At 36.0% G+C, this 13753-nt stretch overlaps 8 protein-coding genes across 8 annotated transcripts; 5 read left to right on the top strand and 3 right to left on the bottom strand.

Annotated features, from left to right (window-relative positions):
• Nucleotides 1-9: 9 nt before the first annotated feature.
• On the top strand, nucleotides 10-1171 carry B0P05DRAFT_461469 (uncharacterized protein; the record flags this gene model as incomplete). The annotated part of the gene is made up of 4 exons (XM_051574074.1): nucleotides 10-209; nucleotides 276-651; nucleotides 695-1042; nucleotides 1088-1171. The coding sequence occupies 4 exons, from the start codon at nucleotides 10-12 to the stop codon at nucleotides 1169-1171; spliced, it is 1008 nt and encodes a 335-aa protein (XP_051439342.1).
• A 34-nt stretch (nucleotides 1172-1205) lies between these two features.
• Nucleotides 1206-2268, bottom strand: B0P05DRAFT_582890 (HAD-like domain-containing protein; the record flags this gene model as incomplete). The annotated part of the gene is made up of 8 exons (XM_051582205.1): nucleotides 1206-1258; nucleotides 1313-1440; nucleotides 1487-1637; nucleotides 1679-1795; nucleotides 1842-1956; nucleotides 2003-2033; nucleotides 2085-2172; nucleotides 2238-2268. The coding sequence occupies 8 exons, from the start codon at nucleotides 2266-2268 to the stop codon at nucleotides 1206-1208; spliced, it is 714 nt and encodes a 237-aa protein (XP_051439341.1).
• A 147-nt stretch (nucleotides 2269-2415) lies between these two features.
• B0P05DRAFT_593312 (uncharacterized protein) lies at nucleotides 2416-3315 on the top strand (the record flags this gene model as incomplete). The annotated part of the gene is made up of 2 exons (XM_051583044.1): nucleotides 2416-2768; nucleotides 2810-3315. The coding sequence occupies 2 exons, from the start codon at nucleotides 2416-2418 to the stop codon at nucleotides 3012-3014; spliced, it is 558 nt and encodes a 185-aa protein (XP_051439340.1). The 3' UTR covers nucleotides 3015-3315.
• Nucleotides 3316-3944: 629 nt separating this feature from the next.
• On the top strand, nucleotides 3945-4643 carry B0P05DRAFT_522549 (uncharacterized protein). Its single transcript, XM_051575982.1, has 2 exons — nucleotides 3945-4278; nucleotides 4322-4643. The coding sequence occupies exons 1-2, from the start codon at nucleotides 4140-4142 to the stop codon at nucleotides 4363-4365; spliced, it is 183 nt and encodes a 60-aa protein (XP_051439339.1). The 5' UTR covers nucleotides 3945-4139; the 3' UTR covers nucleotides 4366-4643.
• A 201-nt stretch (nucleotides 4644-4844) lies between these two features.
• On the bottom strand, nucleotides 4845-6388 carry B0P05DRAFT_567883 (uncharacterized protein; the record flags this gene model as incomplete). The annotated part of the gene is made up of 4 exons (XM_051581163.1): nucleotides 4845-5181; nucleotides 5366-6236; nucleotides 6297-6336; nucleotides 6383-6388. The coding sequence occupies 4 exons, from the start codon at nucleotides 6386-6388 to the stop codon at nucleotides 4845-4847; spliced, it is 1254 nt and encodes a 417-aa protein (XP_051439338.1).
• A 781-nt stretch (nucleotides 6389-7169) lies between these two features.
• On the top strand, nucleotides 7170-7797 carry B0P05DRAFT_447952 (uncharacterized protein; the record flags this gene model as incomplete). Its single annotated transcript, XM_051573839.1, is given in 2 exon segments — nucleotides 7170-7403; nucleotides 7420-7797. Coding segments are annotated over 2 exon segments (612 nt in total), but the record flags the coding sequence as incomplete, so codon positions are not given.
• Nucleotides 7798-9988: 2191 nt separating this feature from the next.
• B0P05DRAFT_522539 (uncharacterized protein) lies at nucleotides 9989-11390 on the top strand. Its single transcript, XM_051575981.1, has 3 exons — nucleotides 9989-10129; nucleotides 10174-10294; nucleotides 10353-11390. The coding sequence occupies exons 1-3, from the start codon at nucleotides 10064-10066 to the stop codon at nucleotides 11186-11188; spliced, it is 1023 nt and encodes a 340-aa protein (XP_051439336.1). The 5' UTR covers nucleotides 9989-10063; the 3' UTR covers nucleotides 11189-11390.
• On the bottom strand, nucleotides 11391-13538 carry B0P05DRAFT_522536 (uncharacterized protein). Its single transcript, XM_051575980.1, has 6 exons — nucleotides 13029-13538; nucleotides 12840-12978; nucleotides 12670-12786; nucleotides 12125-12625; nucleotides 11839-12075; nucleotides 11391-11787 (listed from the first exon to the last, which is right to left on the bottom strand). The coding sequence occupies exons 1-6, from the start codon at nucleotides 13472-13474 to the stop codon at nucleotides 11467-11469; spliced, it is 1761 nt and encodes a 586-aa protein (XP_051439335.1). The 5' UTR covers nucleotides 13475-13538; the 3' UTR covers nucleotides 11391-11466.
• Between the last annotated feature and the right edge of the window lie 215 nt (nucleotides 13539-13753).

Here is a 13753-nt window from a genome sequence, read left to right as displayed (position 1 = left end):
CATTAAATTATGGAGGGCGACATTTGTGCTCGAGTCAATAAGCTGTCATCCATTGAGTATCAAAAGCAACTTGTTCAAGAACTGAAATCTGTAAAAGACAGAGAAAGATACATCAAAGTGATCGAAATGTCAAAAGTAATTCAATCAAAAATAGAGTGCTTACAAGAAGAAAAGCCGAGTCGCCCTTCATTTAAGAAAAATCCAACCTGGTGCTTATCTCTAAATGATTCAGTCAAGAAGCCAAGCCAAGACACTCGGTTTCATACATTTCATAGTCACACCTATCGTATGATTGATAGAGCTACATCACTACAGTTTCAAACAGACTCTGCATACAACAGTAGAAGACCTAGTGTAGACACTGTATTGGTCGATTTAATAAAAGAAAAGAGCCAAGTTGTATACACTATTAAGCAAAGACCTCTTCAGCGGAAATCTATCACTATCTCACTGGAAGACGATAGTAGTGATGAAGAGGTACTTCCCACTTCTACTATACATGTGGCTGTAAGAAAAAATGCTTCATTGTTTAAATTGGAAAAAGACAATAATACAAAGAACACCATTATACAACAAAATATCATTACTCCGCCTGATTCTCCTCAAGCAGATACTTCTTTGAACTTACCTCCTATCATACATGTCCATAAGGTAAGATGTCTATTGTTAGCTACAGACCAATTGATAGTTGTAGCGACCGCGCTCAAGTTTAAAAGGTCTTTTGAAAAGAACTTTTCAGCTAAACCAATATACAGTAACAAAGACAAATTCTATCCCGTTTTCAGCGTCTGGACTCTTGCTCAAGACAATCAATCCATCAACTAAACAACCCAAGTTATTGTTGAAGCTAGTCATCGTGTTCTTGGACAGTCGCTCTCCCGAAGAACAAAGGCGGTTTGGATTTACGTTCTGGTGGCAAAAAGTCCCGCTCCAACAGAACCAGCAAGACGATGCAAAATTTGCTCTCGCGCCAGATTCTCTAGTGAAAGAAGCATTAGACACTTGGATCAATACTCAGAATCGAGAATTGATTCATCATGTAGTAAGTATTCGATAAAGACAGAGAAAGAATCTCATCTATGTCTAGCCTGATTTAAAAAAAGCAGATGAACTCCTGAGAGATGGCAGAAAAATTTATTTAGTCTATGATACCCATTTGTTTTCAGTGTAACATTTAAAGTTTGGCGTTTTCTTTGCTGTGCAAATCAAGACCCGTTAATGTCTCCAACTGCTTCACTGCGTCTATTGAATGTCCCATCTTTACTTCTGAAACAGTTTGTGTAAATAAAGAAATCAATGTATTTAAACTTACGAATAGTCTTAATGCCAAGCTTATTAGCAGCACGGAGGTTCATGCCAATATCGTCCAGAAAGATAGCTTCATGGGGCTGAATGCCGATCATTTCACAGGCAAGCTGATATATTTTTGGATCAGGTTTTCTAAACAATTAGTTTTTGTGTGTGTGCTTGGGGTAAAGATTTTTACCTCAAGCCAACTAATCTGGACTCTATAAAATAATCAAACATTGAACGAAGCTTATCTGCCGCTGCAGAGCCCATAGCTTCAGCTTCTTTTAAATCATCTTCAGGTAATTCAAAGTTGTTTGTCAGAGCAGCAAGAATAAACTTGCCACTTGCTATTAACTATTAAAAATAGAGCATAATCAATGATGTTTACCCTTTAGTTTTTCAAGAGCAAGAAAGACATGAGGGTCAATTCTGGCAGTTTCAGCCATCATAGTGGTAAACAGCGCTTTGCCATCTATGGTAATATCAGGAATCATGCCAGGAACAACTATTATATTGTTGTTAAGAGCTTGGTAAGACACGTTTGTGTTTACCTTTTCCAGATTTTTCAAGATAAGCTTTATAATGTTCCTTATTCAATGGATGCGACAGTTGCTCACTAAAATCTTTATAAAATTCATGTAACTTAATTTCACCTCTCTCGAGTCTCTAAAATGATATTAAAAACGCATATCATTCAATTCATACACTTTACTTGGAAAGCGCCTTGATCACCTTGTTTCACGCTACAATGTTGTTTAGTTGTCTTTTGTTCTTTAGAGATGAATGTGATTTACATAGCAACATTAATATAATTTCTAGGCAACCCGTGTTGCTCCTCGAATCGATGAATACCAGCCATTGGAGAGCCAACACAAACTCCACCTACATAACCATGTTTAGAAAATAAGCCGCTGGATATTCTCCTTTTTTTTTTCTAAAGTTTATACCAATATCGAAAATAACTGCTTTAGAGGACATGTTGATGGTTTAAGAAAAAAGAAAAGAAAAATGGCCGGTTTCCCCACATCATTTTGATTGACTAATACAGTATCAAATTGTCGCGAATTGAAATTTCACTTGTTGTGATTCTAAATTTAGCTTATGATTCGATAATTTCATAAAGCAATGAGCACAGAAGCACAATTCATTTTTGAAGATGATCAAGGTGGACAAAGAGATGAGACTAGAGCTGAACTGATGAAAGTTGATCAGTATGCTCCTCAGATCAAGATTTTGACAACCCTTGGTCAGTATTTACAATACCAAGTTGATCACCAGCAAGCCTCTGATGAGATTAACGAGGAATCCAGTATTCAGAGAAGGGAAAAAAATAAGAAGAAAAAAGCGTATACATTATATTCACATATTGATAAGTTCAACTTCATTCACCATATGATTGTGAAGTGTCTCAAAACAATTGCTCTAGTTGCTAGGTTATATAATATTAATCCTCGAAAAGATCAGCGCTGGTGGGCTAAGTATAAGGAAAACACGGACACTTTTTTGAAATTAAACCAAGAGGATATGTCAAAAAGCTAAATATCGAGCACAAAGACTTTCTGGTGGAGCTATTCGATAAAGGTCCAGCTGCAACCATCGAGGACGCTATTGAGGAGTTGTCGGCTAATTTTGAAGGAATTGAAATTGGTTCAACCACGGTTCATGATTTCTTGAAAATTGATATGAATTTCACTTTTAGAAGAGCTACATTTCATGCTGAATAGAGGAATAATGAAAAAAACGTGGAGGAGAGATACAAATGGGCTACTGAGATTGCCAATTCAGATGTCAATTTCCTTAGAAATTGCATCTTTATCAACGAATATGGTTTCCACGTTAATTTGAAGCGTACTGGTGCTTGGGGACCTAAGGGGACCTAAGGGGAAAACACCTGTAATAGAAGTTGAGAATTCTTATGCTGTGTCTCATACCATTTTAGGGGCTATTTCTATCTATGGTGTGATTCATACTAGCGTAAGAATGCCTAGTCTTCCCATCTCTCAGCTTGTGCCTGTCTCAGTAGGCAAAAAAAAAAAAAAAAAAAAAAAAAAAAAAGAACGATACCAGAGTAGCAAAGAAACAGCAAAAACCAAAGGGTACTACTGCCGACCATTTTTATGTTTTTATAAAAGAAACTCTAGATGTCATGGATCAATTTCAACATTTAAAAGAGGCATATTTAATTGTGAACAACGCCCCTATTCATAAAAGACCTGACATAACTGATCTGATCACAAAAAGGGGCTACAATTATATTTTCTTGCCCCTTTACTCACCAGAGCTCAATCCAATTAAGCAATTTTAGTCTATAACAAAAAGTAAGATCAGAAGAGCTAAAATGCTTAATGGAGAAATCTTGCAAGATCGGATTACAGAAGCTTGCAACCAAGTTCCTCAAAACCATCTTTATAATATTATCAAACATTTTGATGATCGCTTATACGACTGTTTAAATAAAAAAAAAACATATTTAATCTTTTTTCTCCTTCTATATAATCCTTTTTATTAGCATTGTTGTAGAGTTTAGTAAAAATGCGACAAGTGAAATTATCACTAAATATCCAGAATTTCCCAATTACAAAGTTTTAACAGAAATATCAATATTCTGAGATTTCAGGCGCATTTTTATTTTCTGAGTGTTAACCTTTCTTTGGTTGCTCTGAACGACATTTAAAAATCTTTTTATTCTATATCATATGCAAAGTTAGTTAATGGCAATATGAGGTTGCATTATTCCTTGTACTGTCTAACAGGCAATTCAGGCTACTTGTCTTTTAATGGTTTAAGAGGTAAAATAAAATGTGTTCACTTTCATTTGGTGCTTTAGAGTTTCAGATCTCTTTATTCAGATGAGTGGCTTTAAATGTTTGGGTGCCTTTAAAAATTGGATACCTTTGAGTAAATGGATTCTTTTAAGTAATTGTATTGTTTTAACCAAATGGGTGCCCTTAACCAAACGAGTGCCTTTACATTTTGAAATTGGATCACCTATTCAGTAGTTTGAGTTGTTTAGTCAGCTATTGTGTCTTACACTCAACTTTTTGTTTTTATTTTATTTTCACACTTGTTACCTAGATGAAATCTGTATAAATCAATACACTGGGTAGATATACATAATAGCACCTATTTGGTTCTTGCCACATTTCACCCATGATGGTTTGAACATGTATAAATCTGATACTCGATGCAAAAATTATATAAGAGCAAAGCTTTCTACTTCAGAAAGTCATCATGCATTGTACTCGTTTCAATATTGGCATTATTCGGTTAAAGATACTCTAATTAATGATTCTAACACATAATTGCTAGATAGAATACGGCTTAACTTTTGTTTTTTTACAACCAAAAAAAAAAAACGAAATTTAACAAAAAGAAAACCGCCCTTTGGAAATATTTATTAACCGCCTTTTGGCGTTGGAACGACTGAACAGTGCTTCCACTCTCAAACACAGCCAGCCAATAAAAAGTCTCAGGTAGCCTACTCAAGTAGCCTACTCAAAAAAAGTCCAACCAAAAGATTCATGTTAATCCTTTTTTATTGAAGTGAAAAATATCTAGGTTTTATACTCGGTTTTAAAGTAATTCCAAATGTTTTCAACTATATGTCGATTTCCGTGCTTTAGACTTGCTGTTGTACTGTCAGCTATATTCCTTAAAACGCTTGCCAAATTTGTATTTCCAATAACTTGCAATGTTTCTAAATCATTTTCAAACAAACTAATTATTGAATCCAACGCTTGGTGCATTGATGTCGTCTTTTTCTTTTCTGGTGCAAGCTTTGTAAAATTCCCCTTTTTGATTTGTGGGTTCAGAGGTTGCGTATGGACAGCATCAGCAATAACTATCATGATTTTGGATCCCAAAACAGCATCATTTGTATCTTTACAGTTGCTATTAACAAACGTATATATTGTATATGGTTGTAAATTGCTAGACGCAGCAAAATCGCTGAAATATCTGGCAAGACAAAACGTGCTAATGTGACAGAATTTGGATCTAAGTTGCCGGATGTGATTGATTGGATCCATATCTATTGGTAGTTTGTAGTCGTCTCCTTTGGCAATGATTGTGCTACATTTTTTTTATTGAGTTGGTATCTAAGTAAATCGATGTTTTGTTTGTTGGAATAAAATTCATTGTCGTAGGACCAACTTCAGGTTTCATTTGTTCATCAATCCTTATGCTTGAAATGACTAGAAAGTTTGCTGACCGTGAACTGATTATTAATTTTTTCGAATTATCTTCATGCACTGCTGTGAATCTTAGTTCGTTTGGATAAGATGATGTAAGATTTGGCATAGAGGAATGAAGACCAAAACCAATGAATTTTTCACAATGTGCATCGACGGATGGAAATTGAGAGTATGATTCGATCCCATTAATTAGCAGTGCTTCGTTTTGATTAGCAAGGATAGATCCAGCCAACAATTGCGATAACGCCAAGGATAGATAGGGTTTCGAGCGCCAAGACGTATTTAGCAACATTAACTGTTCTTCATTTACTTCCATATATTTTTTAAATGAGAGTAATTCACAATATGGGCTTGTTCTGATTATCTTGTCAATAGCCGTATACTTTTTTGGTGTATGAACGCACTCGCTCGTATTAGATGTTGAAGCTGAAGTTGATGATGGTCCAATCAATTTCAGTCTTTTGTTATTGTTCTTAAACATATGAATGCGTTGTGAATCAGGAATAAAGCAAAGCATTCTTTGCTTGTCTTCATCTTCATCCTGCAAAATTAGCGGCTTCAGATTCAAACATTCAATAATTTTTTTTGAGCGTTCATCTATTTTGCATTCATTAAATAAATCCGTTGGATTTATGTTGTTGTCTTCTTCATCTGTTACTTTGTGATTCAATGTTTTTTCTGTCTGATCACTCAAACTAGACTGGTTTCCTACTAAGCCACCGTTGCCTTGAAACACGTTTGTTTCATTTGGAACTGTAAAAAGGGATCAGCCTTGGTGGAAGTGTTTTTTTTTATAGAAAAACGCGTGTGTACCTTCTGTGTGGTTTTCCGAAATATGAACTGAAAGCAACTCCTTTGAATTAAATGAGAGAAGGCATCCAGGGCAAGCGTACACATACACACATGTCTAAATTACTGTCAGTGTAAGTTTTGAATTTTAACGTGATTTACCTGTTTATTGTTTGAAGATGATTCTTTATCAATGGCAATCACTATGGCGGATTAGTTGTTTGACTTTACTAATATTGTTCGCAAAACAAACAAGAAAAAGTAACTTTTTTGCTAATGTTGTTCGAAATGTCAACAACTTTAATTTTATTTTTCTAAAAAGCAAGTCATATTGATTTTCTTGTTTGTGGGGAACAAAGTTGTTCGTTTTGTCAACAATAAAAGCTATGAGGCGACAAGTACTGCGACAATAATAGTAGCTTTATGAGCAAGAAAAATTCTTTATTTGTTTTTTACAAGTACAATAATACTAATAATGTTTCTTATAAAAAACAAAAAAAAAAAGGTTTGCACAATGCAATACGTTGATGCACTCCTAAGAGTTTGACATGAGACTCATCTACCTGAGACTTTTTATTGGCTGGCTGTGTTTGAGTAGGCTGCTTGAGTAGGCTACCTGACACTTTTTATTGGCTGGCTGTGTTTGAGAGTGGAAGCACTGTTCAGTCGTTCCAACGCCAAAAGGCGATGAAAAAATATTTCCAAAGGGCGGTTTTCTTTTTGTTAAACTTCGTTTTTTTTTTTTTTTCAAATGAATATGATGACGATGCGATGGACTGGGTTGAGGAAGCTACTCCTTTTCACTTAAGAACTCTGACTCGTATTACAGAGTATTGTAGAAAGCAAGAGGAAGAAGGGGTTTCCTCCGAAAATTCCTTGAGAAATCTTGATGCTGATATGGAGGAAGTCATAGCTATAGTTAAGAAGCAGAAAAGAGTTCACCACAAATACTCAAACGAGCAAAAGCTCGCTTTTGTGTATTATAACCGAATTAAATTATTTAACGCAGCTAAGTCCGGGCGCTTAGCAGGCGGCATAGCCGAAAGAACAGCACAGAAATGGGCCAAAAAACTCAAAGAGGATAAGGATTGGAACATATTTGAGAAACAAACTTTTTTTTTTAAAAAAAATGTGTTTATTGATTGAGAAACAAACCAATTTGGTCAATAGACCAAAACCACAATTGGATGAAAGACATAAGGTTCACCTGTTAGAGTTTTACGATAATTGGCCACAAGCACGAGTGCTTGATGCAATGGAATCACTCACTCAAAAATTCTCTGATCTGACTGTGAAGAAAAGTACTGTTCACAACTTCCTTAAGGATGAGTGCAACCTTTCTTTTAAGAAGTTAACACGCTTACCGGTTGCTAGAAATAATTCAGATAAGATCCAAGCTCGTAAAGATTGGGTCATCAAGTGGACTGCTACTGATATGAATTACTTAGAAAACTGTGTGTTCGTAGACGAGTCTGCATTTAATATAAACATGAGACCTCCTAGCGGATGGTCTGTAAAAGGAACACTCACTATTACGACCACTCCAACCACTAGAGCTGTATCTCATACTGTATTAGGCGCCATATCAACAAAGTTTGTTGTTACTATGGAACTTCGTAATCCTCAAGAAGAACGCTCTAAGCGAATTAAAATTGTTCACAGTGGTCGTAAAAGAAAAGCACCTACTGAAAAAAAAAAAAAATCTGGGGGGGGGGGGTACAGAAACTGGCCACTACGTTAGGTTTCTCGAGAAGTGCATGGATGAAATGGATTTATATCCAGCGCTAAAAGGCCATTATATTGTGATGGACAACACGCCCATTCATACTGCTGACCGAATTAATGAAATGATTACTGAAAGAGGTTACAGGAGCATCTACCTTCCTCCTTATTCTCCTGAGCGCAACCCAATAGAGAATTTTTGGTCCATTGTCAAAAATAAGGTAAAACGACTTTTTGGTAGCAATCAACGCAACGTTGTCTGTATAAAATAAGCAATCAACAAAAGCAATGGACTCGTTGGCAGACACATCATTGATCATGGATGTAGCACGCAGTAGTTGAGAAAGACTATTAATATGGTGGGCGTATAGATACAGTGAAAGAATAGATCTCTATAGCACCCATCCTATTCAGTGGTGCAAAAGAGCTTAAATTACAATACTGTTGAACATGTTTTGTAGCAAGGCTAACAAATCAGGAGACATAATGGTTTGGAATTGACGCCAGATGACATTGCAATCTACTGTGTCATAATCGGATTTGATGTCCAAAAAAGCAAGTACTGGAACTGTTTTGTGGTGACAGCGTAACAGAACACAAGTCTTGATAAGGCAAAGGACTTGTTCAAGGGCGCTTTTGGATTCTCTAAAGCCACCTCGAGTAGTGTCTAGGGGCAGCTCTTGGTTTTAGAGGAATCCGACGATGCATTTTCTGAGTGCTTTCCTGAAAACAGATGTCAGAGTAATTTGGTGGTAGTTGGCTAGATCAGCTGATTACCTTTCTTATGGATTGAGAGCGATTCACCAGCAGTAGAATATATATGACTAATGCCAGTACTAATCAAAAAAATGTATTAACCGGAATTCTCTAAAAATCAGAATAGCTTCAGTGACAGAAAAAAGACTGTTGTAGAATCTCTCAATTAGTGTAATGAATTTACAGAAAAATAAACAAATAAATAAATAAAATATATTCAAAAATAATAAAGGTATTAACAGGTATGCCGAAATTACATGTATGCCATGTCGGCATGAATGTCTGTGAAGTTTGAAAATAATTTTTTGAGAGTGATTCTTCTTAACCCATTATGTTCAAGAGGTTCCTTACATTTGCAACCTTTACTATAATTTCCTTTATCGCTTTAACTTTTTTTTTGTTAGAATATCATGATTTCAAGATATCTCTCTGATACTCTGTTTTTTTTCGGTCTGTACATACTCCACTGTTGGTGAATCGTATAAGTGGTTCCAGTTCATAAGAAAGGCAATCTAACTAAGACATTCAATCACTATCCAATCTATCTGACATATGATTTCAAGAAAATAATCAAAAAATGCTTCGAGGAACCTCTCCAAGGTTAGGCGCTGCCCTTAGACACTGCTTAAGATGGTTTCAAAGAATGCAAAAATGTCCCTTCACCAAGCATTTTGTCTTGTCAAGACTTGTGATTTATTTCTATGTGACGCGCTATCACAAACACTGCGCCTCTTCCAATAATTAACCAACCGTCTCTTACTACTTGTCTTGACACAATTAAAAGCACATATTTGAGATGTAGAGATTGACATCCGTGGTATTCTCAGTATTTCTATCGAAACACAATTAGGCTTAGCATTCTGTGTTCAAGTGACTTTACAACATATCTATCAGTCTTGCACTGATATGAGTATTTCATTAGCAGTGTATCAATCTTTACATCCTGTCGAAAAAGGCACTCAATGATATGTAGGAATTTCATTGGACCGATTTGTGCTACAAAAACAAGGCACAGACTGACTTCTGTTTGTTATTTATAAAGTGATACAGAATGATGTGCTATAAACCGCGGCATAGAGAAAGTCCGACGAACAATCATGGAAACAAAAACTTGTGCTTTAAAAGTTTAAAAGGAAAATTTAGTTGTGGCAAATGCCAAGTTTAACAATAATGATGATAAAGTATGAAAAAAAGGTGAGAAATGATTCTTTTTTTTTCTTTCTCTTTTCTTCTTTCTTTGAAAATTTATGATGTTTTTAATAAATCTTATAACTTTGCAGAGATACAAAATTAAACATTACAAGATTCATTAAATGGCAAGTAGAAAAAAGACAACTGGTTTATTGTATTCAGTTGCTGAAGAACCAGAAGAAGAGCAGGTAAACTGAGCACTGATGCTGTTTTTCTTGCTTATGCCTCATAGTCGGAACAAAATCTGAAGCACGATACATCCCTTATACATGCAAGCGTCACCTTAGAAACTGGCTATCATCATCTTACAAATCCTCCTTCTTTTCTCTCTCATTACTATGCTAGTGATTATTGTAAGCATCTTTCCCTTTTTTTTGTCTTTAACTTTTCTTATCATGTTTCTTCTCATAGACCACAGCCCTACTCTTGACTCGTATATTGATAAATTCGAAATAGCCAAAGCAAAGCTGAATAGCATCACACAGCAATATATGTCGCTATCTTCACCATTCATAAGCTCAGCTAGTTCAAGTACTCTATCCAGCTTTACTTTACCAGACACCATAACTACTGAGAAAGACTGGCAAAACCAGTTTCTTGAACTCATGTCTACCTTGATCCATTGTGCAGAGCAACTTGAATCTATCTCTACAGAATTACTAAACACAGAACGTCAAGTACGTGAGCTCGTATTGCTTCAAAAGTCTATGCTCGAAACATATCAGGAACAAGAAAATTTATATCTTTCTCGAATTGAAGAATGTCATCAAGTTTCGCAATACCAAACAAATCTGATGGAGTTTTTGGATGAATTGAGCCATGAAATCCCAGTTTCTCGGTCTTCTTTTGATTCCTCTTGCACTACATTATGCTCAAAAAGAAACAGAGAGAGTTGCAGTACAACGGGTACTACGAGGGTCAATGAACCATCAGAATCAACATTAGAGCACATAATACATCGTGTACGATGCGAACTGAGTCTGATGATTGGTGGAAGTGCAAGTACAGGCCGTGTCATGCATTCTTTTATTCGCAAGAATGCAACAGAATGGATTGTAGCTGGTGTAGGAGCAACCGCTAGTTTTGATCGTTGTCTTTATATAATTCATATTAGGTCACACGACAATAAGTTTCGACTATTGCCGAAGAAAGAGTGGGTGCCCGATCATCAAGTGGATCATTGTCAGTCTGAATTATGTTCCACTCGGTTCTCATTGTTTCAGCGAAGGCATCATTGTAGAAAGTAAGCAAAGTTTCTACGTACATACACAATGTACTGATTGCTTGTTTTTAGGTGTGGCATTATTGTCTGTCAACGACACAGTCTCAATCGTATCCCATTAATCAGTCATTCAAGGCTACTTGCATGGTATCGCGTATGTGATACATGTTTTCATGGTCTTACTGAAAATCACTTTCATACAACGGATTCTGCAAAAGATTTTTCTAGTCCATTGTAAATAGTTTATGTAAAAAAATAATCTTTTTTTTTGTGTATGTGTGTAAATAATTATATAAAAGGAGTTTATAAACATGAAGGCAATGAAGTGGTATCGAGATTAGCAGTCGCTTCAATCAAGCTAGAAACACTATTGTTTTCTGAGGAAGAAGAAGCTTGTTCTTTGATCATGTCTGTAGAAGGCAGCTCTGTATGGTTGTCCAAAGTTGAAATGTTAGAAGATGATGATGAGGAAGATGGAGAAGGGGAAATGTTATCTTCTTCTTCAGTGACTGATAATGATTGTGGTTCTTCAATATGTTTTTGTGCTTCCACTTTTCGTAGCATATTGGTTGTACAGACAGCAACAATATCATTCTGCAAATTGGCTAAATCTTCGTCTGAAGGCTATTTTGAGTTAGTTGTCAAGCAAGATATAGCATGCATTTACTTTTTTACCGGTATATTGATATCCAAAAAGGTCAGGGTATGATTCATTTTGATAGAAATAGAGAGTGCTAAGACACCTGCCATTTCAATCTGCGGATTTTTAGATAGGTCAAGTCGAGTGAGTGATTTGTTTTCGGGTAATGCTTCAGCAAGTGTGATAGCTGAGCTTGAGTCTAGTTGGGTATCTGATAAATTGAGGCTCTGTAAACAAGTGTTGCGCGCTAAAGCACTTTTGAGAGCAAGAATCTAATAGGATTATGAGTTCTTTTTTCCCCTTACACTTGTGATGTCTTACTCCTTCATCAGTGCCTTGGTTCAATGGATTTCTTGATAGATCGAGTGATTCCAATGTTTTGTTTTCAGATAATGCGTTTGACAGGACAGATAAGCCTTCAAAACTGATCTGACTGTTGGACAAGTTCAAGTGTAAAAGCGTGGTATTGTCACGTAACACAGAAGCAAGGGGAGCAATCATAAAACCAAGGTTATTACCTGATAAGTCAAGTTCGCTCAGACCATGTAATGGCACATCTTGATTAAAAGCAACCAGATTAGAGATCCAGGTACCATGAGGCGGTGCAAGTTGATTGTTGCGTAAAGAAAGTGATTTGATTGATATTGAGTGATAGACGCCTTCAGAAAAGATTTCACATGCTTCAGGTACAGGTCTAATCTGGCAATCATCCAAAATAAGCTTATAAAGCGATTTGGAATACTGAAAGCCTTGAGAGAGATACTGCATACCTTTTCTTTCAATCACGCATTTTGACAAGTCAAGTGTTTCAAGTGTTTTTGACTGTTTTGAATAAGTAACGATATGCAAAACAATATAAAACATACCTCTTTTATAAACAAAGCAATGTATCTGTACCCCTTTGACCTGAAGTTGTTTTGTGAAATGTTCAAGTGTGTAATTGTGTTACTAACAAGTAAACTACAAAGAATAATGCGGATTGTCTGCAAACAGGAATGAATAAAAATGGGATGATTTGCAATAAAATAATGCTTACCTCGTCTTCTAGCTTACAACCAGACAAGTTGAGATAATTCAGGCCAAATTTTAGTAACAAGATATCAGAAAATGGACCTGCTTGAAGTCTCGTAATCGCTTGTTTAGATAAATCGATTGCTTTTAGCTCTGAAGACGCTCTATTTTACTTGTTAAGTCATGCTTTTAGCGCAACATAACAGTATGTTACCTGCTCTCTTTCAAGATGTTTCGAAACCTATCAATGCATACTTGTTCTCGTTGTATACAGGCATGTTCATATTGGCTTGTTAGCTCAGAAACAACCACTGCAGGTTCAACAAGAGGTTGTTGTTCTCGTTGCTTCTTGAACTTTTCAAAGGTCTCATCCCTAGGTGAATCATCTGAATAAAAAGGAAACTCAGTCGCTAGGTTACCGATCGGGAAGGTCACTCGCTTCAGATCCTGTTTAATAAACAATAAAGGGTTTTCAAGGTCTGGTTCGTTGGTGTCTTCACTGTTGTTATGGTTAATAAACTGTTGAGAATAAAGTTTGGACTGTAAGCGACTAAGCCAGTTTGTTCCACTTGCAGGTCTTGTGGGTGATACTATGGTTGGTTTTGATGTATTGTTATTTATTTCTGGTCTAAGCTTTAGTATGCTTTTGGGCTTGCTCATCGTGTTTATGAAGAAAGGGTTTTGTGCTGAGAACAAGAAGAGAGAAAGAGAGAGGGAGAGGGGGGGAGAAAGAATTGAGAAAAAAATTAGGATGTCCGATATTCCCTTTTTTTACTATTAACCAGCTGCCAATAGCCCACTTCTGGCACAACAGCAGCGTTCTGCCTCAAGCATACATGTACGTATGCATTTATTAAACACCGCGTGACCTTCTATAAGCAATATTATACTTTTTTTCTTTGATAAATTTCAAATTATTTGGTCATAAATAACCACTAT

This window comes from Gilbertella persicaria (assembly GCF_025201335.1).
Source record: "Gilbertella persicaria strain CBS 190.32 chromosome Unknown B0P05scaffold_2, whole genome shotgun sequence".
NCBI classification, from domain to species: Eukaryota; Fungi; Mucoromycota; class Mucoromycetes; order Mucorales; family Choanephoraceae; genus Gilbertella; species Gilbertella persicaria.
This window is presented reverse-complemented; position numbering and strand designations above follow the sequence as displayed.

Coding starts and splice junctions, on each gene's coding strand:
- B0P05DRAFT_522549 (XM_051575982.1), top strand. CDS start 4,140: ATGAGTGGCTTTAAATGTTTGGGTGCCTTTAAAAATTGGATACCTTTG. Junction 4,279..4,321: donor ACATTTTGAAATTGGATCAC/CTATTCAGTAGT, acceptor ATTGTGTCTTAC/ACTCAACTTTTTGTTTTTAT.
- B0P05DRAFT_522539 (XM_051575981.1), top strand. CDS start 10,064: ATGGCAAGTAGAAAAAAGACAACTGGTTTATTGTATTCAGTTGCTGAA. Junction 10,130..10,173: donor AAGAACCAGAAGAAGAGCAG/GTAAACTGAGCA, acceptor TATGCCTCATAG/TCGGAACAAAATCTGAAGCA. Junction 10,295..10,352: donor TTACTATGCTAGTGATTATT/GTAAGCATCTTT, acceptor TTCTTCTCATAG/ACCACAGCCCTACTCTTGAC.
- B0P05DRAFT_522536 (XM_051575980.1), bottom strand. CDS start 13,474: ATGAGCAAGCCCAAAAGCATACTAAAGCTTAGACCAGAAATAAATAAC. Junction 12,787..12,839: donor GTTGTAAGCTAGAAGACGAG/GTAAGCATTATT, acceptor TCCTGTTTGCAG/ACAATCCGCATTATTCTTTG. Junction 12,626..12,669: donor TTGCTTTGTTTATAAAAGAG/GTATGTTTTATA, acceptor TATTCAAAACAG/TCAAAAACACTTGAAACACT.